At 55.6% G+C, this 9,497-nt stretch overlaps 1 protein-coding gene across 1 annotated transcript in view; it reads left to right on the forward strand.

Moving 5' to 3' along the window:
* The window catches only part of COL9A2 (collagen type IX alpha 2 chain), a 14,850-nt gene extending 7,398 nt beyond the window's left edge, over positions 1–7,452 (forward strand). The window contains exons 17-32 of the mRNA XM_081493969.1: positions 371–424; positions 822–875; positions 1,109–1,162; positions 2,102–2,146; positions 2,513–2,566; positions 3,152–3,205; positions 3,470–3,523; positions 3,608–3,679; positions 3,923–3,958; positions 4,122–4,166; positions 4,256–4,288; positions 4,493–4,639; positions 4,851–4,905; positions 5,218–5,406; positions 6,159–6,236; positions 6,679–7,452. Of these exons, the coding sequence (XP_081350095.1) occupies positions 371–424; positions 822–875; positions 1,109–1,162; positions 2,102–2,146; positions 2,513–2,566; positions 3,152–3,205; positions 3,470–3,523; positions 3,608–3,679; positions 3,923–3,958; positions 4,122–4,166; positions 4,256–4,288; positions 4,493–4,639; positions 4,851–4,905; positions 5,218–5,406; positions 6,159–6,236; positions 6,679–6,878 (1,224 nt within the window). The 3' untranslated portion in view covers positions 6,879–7,452. The remainder of the gene's footprint in view (positions 1–370; positions 425–821; positions 876–1,108; positions 1,163–2,101; positions 2,147–2,512; positions 2,567–3,151; positions 3,206–3,469; positions 3,524–3,607; positions 3,680–3,922; positions 3,959–4,121; positions 4,167–4,255; positions 4,289–4,492; positions 4,640–4,850; positions 4,906–5,217; positions 5,407–6,158; positions 6,237–6,678) is intronic.
* Positions 7,453–9,497: the final 2,045 nt, after the last annotated feature.

A 9,497-nucleotide genomic window follows, 5' to 3' on the forward strand; every position in this document is an offset into this window, starting at 1 on the left:
CAATTTTTCCCAATGATTTCAACAATGTCTTTTCAGGGTTCTTGTTCAAATCAAGACCCAAACCAAATCCACACGTTGTCTTTGGTTGCTGGGTTTCAGTGTCGCTCAGGGCCTTGGTGGGTCACATTGGCTCCTCCCCTGTCCTGCCACTGCTCCCGCACAGCCTGCTTGGTGCCCACCTCACTCCCTCCCGCTGGGTCCAGGGCAAAGTCACACAACTAGGACCCTCTCCACCAGCCCCTGCCCAGCGTGGCCTGTGCCACAGGGGCCCTAGGACCCAGAGGTCACCGTTCTCAGCAGTTCTCTTCTCTGAACAGTCAGATTCGGGTCCAGCCTCCTGAAGGTGGTCTGATCTCTGTCTCCTTTGCAGGGCAGCCAAGGAGTTCAAGGACCCCAGGGAATAACAGGCCCAAAGGGAGCAACTGTAAGTGGACAGAGGGCAGGGTCCAGGCGGGTCTCCAAGCCCGCAGAGGAGGAGGAGCCTGGGGTTCTAGAGTGAACTCTGTTGCCAGTGGGCTGGCTCTGTCACCTCGGGAAATGCCCTCTTTCTGTGCCTCAGTTTTTTCACCTGTAAATAGAGTGGTGATGTGTGTAGGAGGGGTCTTGGGACACTCATCACCCACACAAGGGAAGGACTGTCGTTCATCCCCCAAAATCCCTTCCCACTTCCATTTCCCTCCCCTAGTTAACTGCTGGGGGCTCCCAAGATGACCAGGCCCACTTCCCACCTGCACACTGCCCCCCACAGAGGGACATGGATGGGGGCCTGACCCCAGGCATCTCCCCATTGTGAATCTCCCTTCAATTTTCCTGCTGAGCAGGGACCCCCAGGCATTGATGGCAAGGACGGGACCCCAGGCATGCCTGGAGTGAAGGTAGGAGTGGGGACGGCCCCTGGGATGGGGGTAAGGGTCAGGGGTCCTCCCAGCTAAGGCTCTGAGTCCCATTGCACTGAGCCTGGAGGCCTCGAAGCCTGGGACCCTCGGGTGTGTCACCAACACATTCCTTCTGGCTTCGGGGCCTCAGTTTCCCTGACTGCACTCGGGTGGGGGCCATGGACCCCCCCGGCTGGAGCTCTCATTTGTGCCTCTGGTTCTGTCTCTCGCAGGGCAGTGCAGGACAGGCGGGGCGGCCGGGAAACCCAGGCCACCAGGGCCTAGCGGTGAGTACAGGGTGGAGCCGTGGAGGCCGCCACAGGGCAAGTCACTTCCCCGAAGTGGCATGAGTAGCTGATGAGGTGGAAGTCACACACCCAGGACGTGTGCTCTGGACCTTGTCCCTGCTCAGCTCAGGCCTTCTCACCAACTCTGGCCTGGCTTAGGCCTCATCATTTGGACAGTTGCCCCAGCCTTCTCTTAGATTATACCAACCCTCCATGTTGGCTAAGTGGAATCTGACCATATCCCTGCTAAATACCTTCCATGGTGTTCCACCCTCCTTGTTTCTCAAACCTCCACCCCCCCACCACTGCCTCCAGGAAAATGTCATTCTGTCCAGTCATTCAGCAGAGTCACTGAGGTACAGATAGTGGCAGGAGAACAGTTATGACCAGGATAGCTACACTTCTCATTCTCACAGCTCATCTTAGCATCCAAGGACCACCATAATCTGACCCCAGCCTATCCTTTCTGCCTCGTCAGCCACTGTCCCTCTTCACCCTCTCCCTTCTCAACATAGCCTTAGCTTTTCTACCGCCACACCTTCAGGCCTTTACTGGTCCCTCTCATTGGAATGCCCTTCCCATCTCTGAGTCTTCACAATTCAGGCCCACCTCTGTCCCCCACCTTCTGGGAACCCCCATCCCTCTCTGCTAGGGGTACTTAAGTCAAGAACTGCTAAGATATCCCTGTGCAGACTGTGTTCCTCTGTGCACTCGTGTGTGCTCCTCTTCTCCCCATGGACCACAGGCCTTGGAAAGCAGGTCCTTCTGTCCCTATCTCCTGTCTCACCAGGGATTCTGGGCTGGGCACAGTCAAGTTCATAGCTGGGCCTTCTGCTCTTCAGCTCCCAGAAGGCAAGGGAGGAATCTGGGAGGCAAAGTAGCAGATGCTCGGGGCTCCCCGCTGCCAGGGGAGAAACTGACATCAGCTTTCTTCTACAGGGTGTGCCTGGTATGCCTGGCACAAAAGGAGGCCCTGGAGACAAGGTAAGGTGACCCCAGGCTGCAGGCAGAGAGTTGGCTTCATCTGAGCAACGGAGCCTGAGGGCAGGGATCAGGGGCGTGGCTTAAAGACTGCAAGGTCCAGGCCTTCTCAGGCTCAGAGACTGGGCCTGAACACAGGTTCATCGGGCCTAACCACCTCCCTCCTGTCGCCTCCCTCCCACCTCTCATCCTGGCTAGAGAACAGGATGGCATGGCTGCAAATCAGTGGAGTCCAGAGGACCTGACTAAGAACCCTCTCCGCTTCTCAACTCATTTGTTTCCAGAGTCTGTTTAGGGTTCGCCTGGCTTCTCCAAGGCCAAAGGCCTGACTAGGCTACACAGACTGACCTTAGAACTCTTTTCCTACAGGGTGAGCCGGGCCGGCAGGGCTTCCCTGGAGTCTCTGGTCCCCCTGGGAAGGAGGTGAGTGCCCCCTCCTCTGACTCAAGTGCTCTTGCTTTGCTTCCTCCCCATCCCTCCCTGCAGGCCTGAGGTCTGCTTTCAGCATACAGGGCCAAAGTGAGACTATAGGGTGGAGCCCTAGCCTCAGAGTGCCCTCGGGGCCAGTCAGGGCTCTGCCACTGACCTAGGAAAGCTCTCATCTCTCTCCGCCCCCATTTCCCCATGTACAGTGCAGAGAGGATGGGGCTGCTTCTGTCCTGGGGTATGACCTCTCCAGATGACTGGGGCTGACAATCCAGCAGGCAGAGTCATTCACTCATTGCATAAACATTCACCAAATATTTGCAACCCACTAGACACTGAGATAGACAGTCTCCTATTTACATAGAGCTTACAGATTCGTGAGAGAGACATTGAATTAAATAAAGACTCCAAATGTATTGGGTCTTATGAAGAAAAGGACAGGGACCTAAAGAAAGAAGGTGAAGGAAGTCTTGCCTGATGAAGCAAATTAGCTGAGCCCCAGGGGTGGGTAGGGGTTGGTCAGGTGTGGAACGGAGGGATCCTCCAGGCTACTATTCACCTCTGGATTTCTCTGCCCCCTAGGGAGAGCCAGGGCCTCGAGGAGAAATCGGTCCCCAGGGCATCATGGGGCAGAAGGTAAGTGCCTGGCACAGTGGTCCCTCCCTGGGGGCCTCTGCAGCAGCTGGCACTGCTGGACCCAGGATCTGGGTCCTCTCAATGCTCCATCGTGAGGCCTCCCCAGCCAGGGCCTCAGTTTGCTGGTCTGTAAAGTGGAGCCAAGGACCTCCATGGTGGTGACAGCAGGGATAGAGGGCACTCTGACCATGCAGGGTCTGGGATCTGGCAGGGAGAGGCTGCCCCCGCTGATGGCTGGGGTGTGACCTTCACTTTCCATTTCAGGGTGACCACGGTGAGAGGGGGCCAGTGGGGCAGCCAGGCCCTCAAGGCCGGCAGGTAAGTACAGGCAGCTGAGATGGCCTCTGGGAGTATGTCTGGGCACCTTGTCTGACTTATTCCTCTGGTTTCTTTTCTCCTCAGGGCCCCAAGGGGGAACAGGGTCCCCCCGGAATTCCAGGGCCCCAAGGCTTGCCAGGCATCAAGGGAGACAAGGTACTAACTGGGACTGAAAAATACCAGAGAAAGAGGCCTTCAGATTCTGAGGGAGGGGTCAGTGGAGCTCCAGTGCCTCAAATCTACCTGGAAAAATGACCCCCTGTGGGTCCCCAGGGGCCCTGGGGGGCGAGGTGGAGTTTCAGAGGGGGCTGTGGCTGGGAGCCGGGGTTGGGGAGACCTGTGGGCCCAGCCTGCCCTGGATCGGAGCTCACCAGGCTCTGGACTCCCCGATTTGAACAGGGTTCCCCAGGGAAGACCGGGCCCCGCGGTGGAGTGGTGAGTGCCAGCAACCCGCCTTCCCCGCACCCGCCCCCCAACCTCACCGCCCCCCACGCCATCAGGGCATCTCTTGTATCGCATCGGGTGGGGGCAGGCCAGTGCAGCCCCTGCTCCCACGCCATGCGGGGCCACCGCGATCTGACCCTGTCTCAATCTGCAGGGCGACCGAGGGGTGGCTGGCCTCCCAGGAGAGAAAGGCGAGAAGGTGAGCAGGCTGCGCGGGGTGGAGGAGGGGAGCAGCGGGTGGGCCCGGGTACCCCACCGCCTCGGGACAGCACCTCCTTGTGCCTACAGGGCGAGTCGGGCGAGCCAGGACCCAAGGGACAGGTGAGTCCTGCAGCTGTGACGCCTCCTTCCCCCGCTCCTGCCGCCCCTCCCCCGTTGCCTCAGCGCCGCTGGGGACTAGGACCGCGACTCCCCCGGCTTCCCTGCCCCCCACCCCATCCTTCCCCTACTCCTACATATCCCCCCAACCCCCACCCCTGCGTGTGCGTCCCCTGATTCCCGCTCGGAATCCAACCCGCCCCGCAGCAAGGAGTCCGCGGAGAACCTGGCTACCCCGGCCCCAGCGGAGATGCGGGCGCCCCGGGGGTGCAGGGCTACCCGGGGCCCCCGGGCCCTCGAGGACTGGTTGGAGACCGAGGCTTGCCCGGACAGCCCGGGAGGCAGGGCGTGGCGGTGAGTTCGCCTCCAGGGGAGGAAGTTCCTTCCCTGAGGCTGGTACCAAGCCCCGAGATCAGAGAGGATGGGTGTGGGTGCTGGAGGGATTTTAGTCAGATGCTGAAAATACCTCGGGTGAGAAAATGGGAACAGAAGGGGGATCATAGCACCAGAGCACTCAGACCTGGCAGCCAGGGGCTTCTTCCTGAAAGACCTCCTCTGCTTTCAGGGCCGAGATGCCAGTGACCAGCACATCGAAGACGTAGTGCTGAAGATGCTGCAAGGTGAGGAGGCACCAACTCCTCCTCCTCACCTCCAGGGCGTCGCCACCCTTCAGAAGACTCTCCATGTGGCCTTGTGGGAGAGTCACGAGTCATGGGTGGCCATTCCAGCTCTGCACCCAAGGGGCTGGGGACCTTACCTATGTCCTCATCCACTCAGGACCTTTGATGTCTGCAGAACAGCCTGAGGAAGGGGGAGGTTCACACCCTGTGTTCTGTCTGCACACCTAGCGGCCAGAGGCCAGGATGCTCTGCCTTCCGGGTTTTACTGAGACACACCCATCTTACAGACTTCTGTCTCCTCCCTCCCTCCAGAGCAACTGGCAGAAATGGCTGTGAGTGCCAAGCGGGAGGCCCTGGGTGCGACTGGGATGATGGGTCCCCCAGGACCCCCTGGGCCTCCTGGGTACCCAGGCAAACAGGGACCCCATGGGCACCCTGGCCCTCGGGGCGTTCCTGGCATCGTGGGAGCCGTGGGTCAGATTGGCAACACCGGGCCCAAGGGTGAGTGCTGTTCTGTGGTGGCCGGGAGATGGGGATTTGGCCAATAACAGCCCCCTGGGGTCTCAGTTATACCAGCTGAGGGCTCAGCCTCCTGCTTTATCTTTCATCATTCCCCTTCCTAAGATGAGGCTCTCCCATGTAACTCCAGGGCTTGCTTTTTCAGTAGCAAATTGATAGAAACAAAAGTACTAATTTATAGCCTGGGTTTTTTTTTGGGCGGGGGGAATGTTGTTTCTGTTTTAAATTGACTTAGTGGTACTCCATAAACATCCCTCCATGTCTCTAGAAGTGGGGAGGCAGATGGCCAAACAGTAAAGAAGGCAAGCTCGAGTCAGAGCAGGTGTGAGTCCAGACTCTGCCACTTTCTCATTGTCGCTCTTGGACAAGTTACCCATTAATATTCCTGGGTCTTAGATTTATCATCTGTGAAATGGAGATATTTCTAGTAACAATCTCATAATTGCCAGGAGGATTACATTTAGAGGTAATTTACATGGAGTTGGTGTACAGTAAATGCCGACTATTGACATTACCAGACACTTTCCTGTAATGAAGTTTATCAGCTTTATAGTCTTCCATCCTTTGGACTTGCCTTTACTTAATCAGTTCTGCAGTCATTTCCAACTGTCTCCTATTATAAACTAACACAAAACAGAAATAATTGTGTGTGAAATAGAAATTAAATAGCAAGCCAAGAAGGAAAAAAAATTTTTCCTATTCTGAAAAACTAAGGCTTGGTTCTTTCTCTGTAGGAAAACGTGGAGAGAAGGGTGATCAGGGAGAAGTTGGCCGTGGGCACCCCGGGATGCCTGGGCCCCCAGGGATCCCAGGTAAGACCTCGGCCCTGCCCAGTGGCAGTCCTGTCCCTTAGTTCTGGGATTAATGACCCGAGATAACTGGGTCTCTTCCATGGAGGCCTCCCTGGTGCTCTCACAACATGAGGCCAACTCAGTCCCACGCATTCAATTTTTGCATCCCTTTGGAGCAGCCAGGAGCCTCTGGGTCAGGTCTGGCTGGGAACTGGACAACTGGGATTCCAAGGACTTCCTGGGTTACACAAAAATCTGCCTCACGGAGGGACAGGAAGGGGCATTTATTCCCCCGACTCACTGACTGGGAGTAATGGACCATCAGACATGACTCTCTTAGAACCTGTGTCTGGGGCCGAGTCCCTTCTTTCTGTGGTGTCCTTGACTTCGGTTTGCCTGAGACAGGAATTCGAAGGCCGCGATAGGAGGAGGCCTTGATGTCTTGACCTCTTCCCTCCCATAGGACTGCCTGGCCGGCCTGGTCAGGCAATCAACGGCAAAGATGGAAATCGAGGGGCTCCAGGGGCCCCAGGAGAGGCAGGTCGACCTGGCTTGCCAGGCCCCATGGGGCTGCCAGGCTTCTGTGAGCCTGCGGCCTGCCTTGGAGCCTCAGCTTACGCCTCTGCACGCCTCACGGAGCCTGGATCCATCAAGGGGCCATGAGCATCAGGCCAAGACAGAGCCCAGTGGGCATCCTGGGGGGGAAAGGACTCAGGCCCCTCTGGGTGGACATGCACCCCATGCCTCGGTCCAGGAAACTAGCTTTTCCAGGACCTTCCATCTGGGATCCAGGAGTCTGAGGAAAAAGAAATTCTAAAACATGGGGGAAGGGAAGGGAGGGCATCAGATGAAAAGGTGAAGCCAACAGGGCACGTGGCACTGGAGAGTCCATGGTCCAGAGAGGATGGGGTGGCCTTCGTTCCTGGAGCACCGCTCGGATGTCATCAAAACAACATGTCCTTAATCTGCATCATCCTCCACTGGCCATCTTGTCCTTGAGGCAAGTGGACTGAGGCCTTTGCTGGTTACTGATCCCGTTTTCACCCCCAGGCTTATTAGGTGACTGCCCGGAGGGGGCCATCCTTAAGCCAGTCCTCTACTTCCTACCTGCCTTCCTCCCATCTGAGTATTTAAACACCCATCTCCCTTGCCTTCCTGGCATCACCCTTTCCCACCAAACCCTAGATCCACCCAGGCCTTTCTGTAAATAAAAACCCTCAACTTGGGTACAAGCCAAGATGTGAGTGCTGAGCTTAATTTCTCGTAGGTTAGGGGTGGACCCCACGACCTGAGCAGGATGGTCAGGGGTTCTAGAAGGGGGAGGGTGGAAGGTGGGGTACTTTCCTCTGGGCACATCCTGAACTGTGAGGGTGGCATGGCCTATTTTAGGAACACCTGTGCGAAAAACCTGCAGGTAATGTCAGGATGGTGACCTGCTATCTAGCTGCGGGCAGATCCCTTCCCAGCCTTTGTACAGCTGGGCAAGGACCCAGCTTGCCTCATTTATCCTGTAGAGAGTACCCAGTGTCTCACCAGAGCCCAGCCCACAGGAGGTCCTCTGTGAGTTTTGGCACTCAGCGTGTGCTGGCCTTGGGGCAGGAGCTGACAGTCAAAGATGGGAGGACCTGGCTCTTGCCTTTCAGGGGTTACCAGGTCCATGAGAAAAACAGACCTGAACCTGGATGATGAGAGCAGAAGTGACATTCAGTCATGCCACTTTCACTGAGGGGACATCTAGGGGAGACTGGCTCGGATGTGTCCGTTTGGGGGCTCCCAGCCTCATTAGCTGTGTAGGCCAGCAAGGCTACTCCAAGCAGCAGGAGCAGGAAAGGGTGTGCCAGGTGCCTCTGACCCGTATGATGGTGGGAGCTGTTGAAATTCAGCGAGTGACCAACCCCTTGGCTTCATTATTGATCTGGGCATTTATTCCCCAAATGAAGAGTTCTGCTGGCTCCCTCCAGGAGACGTAAGAACTCCAACCTGAGGTCCCAGCATCTGATGAAGTCTGGGCCCTCCTACACCTCACCCTAAACTTGGCTGTATGTCCCCACTTGTGCTGAAGCAGTCTTCTCTTCCCCTGGCCAGCAGAGGCTGGGACTCCCGTCAACAGCCTCCCCTGCCTCCGTACACACATACACCATGGATGATTTCTCAGCTCCTTTACCCCTCCAGGGACAGAGGGCTACTCTTAGGTAGCCCTAGGGCCCACAGAGGTGGCTTCACCCCCAGTGCTTTCACAAATCCTGAATCACAGCATCCCAGGCCCCTCAGAAGGCCCTGCTGCTGCCGCCGCCGTAGGCTGCTGGGGGAATGCTTGGAATGCAGAGAGAATCTAGCGTTCAGTGCCCCGAGCTGGCTCCCAGGTCTATCATACCAGATAGGGAAGCATTCTCCTCTCCAAAGCCATGGCTCTTTACTTGTCCTGGTGCCTGAGACTTTGGGCTTAAAGAGCCAGTCTACTTAGTGCTTGAGGTTTCCTGGCCTCCTTTCTTGTCCCTCTCTGTGACTTTCTCTGAGTAGGTCCACTGGAGGATTGAATTATATGATTCACAGATCTTAAGCAGGATTACATTTCATTCCTTATGACTCAAAGGCATTTGAAGGAGCCAAAAGGGGGCTGACTCCCAGGGACTAGTGGCAGGGAGCCTTTCTGATACTTCCTGGAGGGCGATTCACTCAGGAAAAACCCACATTGTTACTGTGATCTACAAGCCTCTCTGATCACATGTCCATGCTTGGACCCTGGTTCGTTTCCTTCCAGCCACTCGAGCCCCTGCGCTGCTCCTCAAACACACTGTGCCACATGCATGCTATTTATGCTCTGAACCTGGAAAGCTCTTTTCCAAAATACAGTCCACAATCTCAGGTCAGGTCTTTATTCAAAAGTGACCTTCTCATCCCTACCCCAATATTGATACTCATCTTGGGTTTTACTATTTTTCCTTAGCACTTGTCCCTATTCAACATATAACATACAACAAATAATATATAAGGGCAGAAACTCTGGTCTCGTAGACCACTCCATTCCCCACCACATAGAACAGTGCCTGGTAGGGAGCTTATGTAAGACATAAGTGACTATATGGTTGGTAAGACTATATAATTGAAATTTGCTAAGAGTAGAATTTAAATGTTTCACCAAAGATACATATATGCATACCTACTCTACACATATGAAAAAAATCATGGGTAAAGAGAAAAATAAAAGAGTTTCAAAGACAAAAACAAAACAGTGCCTGGCACATAGCAGGTACTCAATAAAATAGTGATTAGGTGAATGCA

Source organism: Giraffa tippelskirchi, chromosome 5 (assembly GCF_054371585.1).
Source record: "Giraffa tippelskirchi isolate mGirTip1 chromosome 5, T2T-mGirTip1v1.2.pri, whole genome shotgun sequence".
Lineage (NCBI taxonomy): Eukaryota > Metazoa > Chordata > Mammalia > Artiodactyla > Giraffidae > Giraffa > Giraffa tippelskirchi.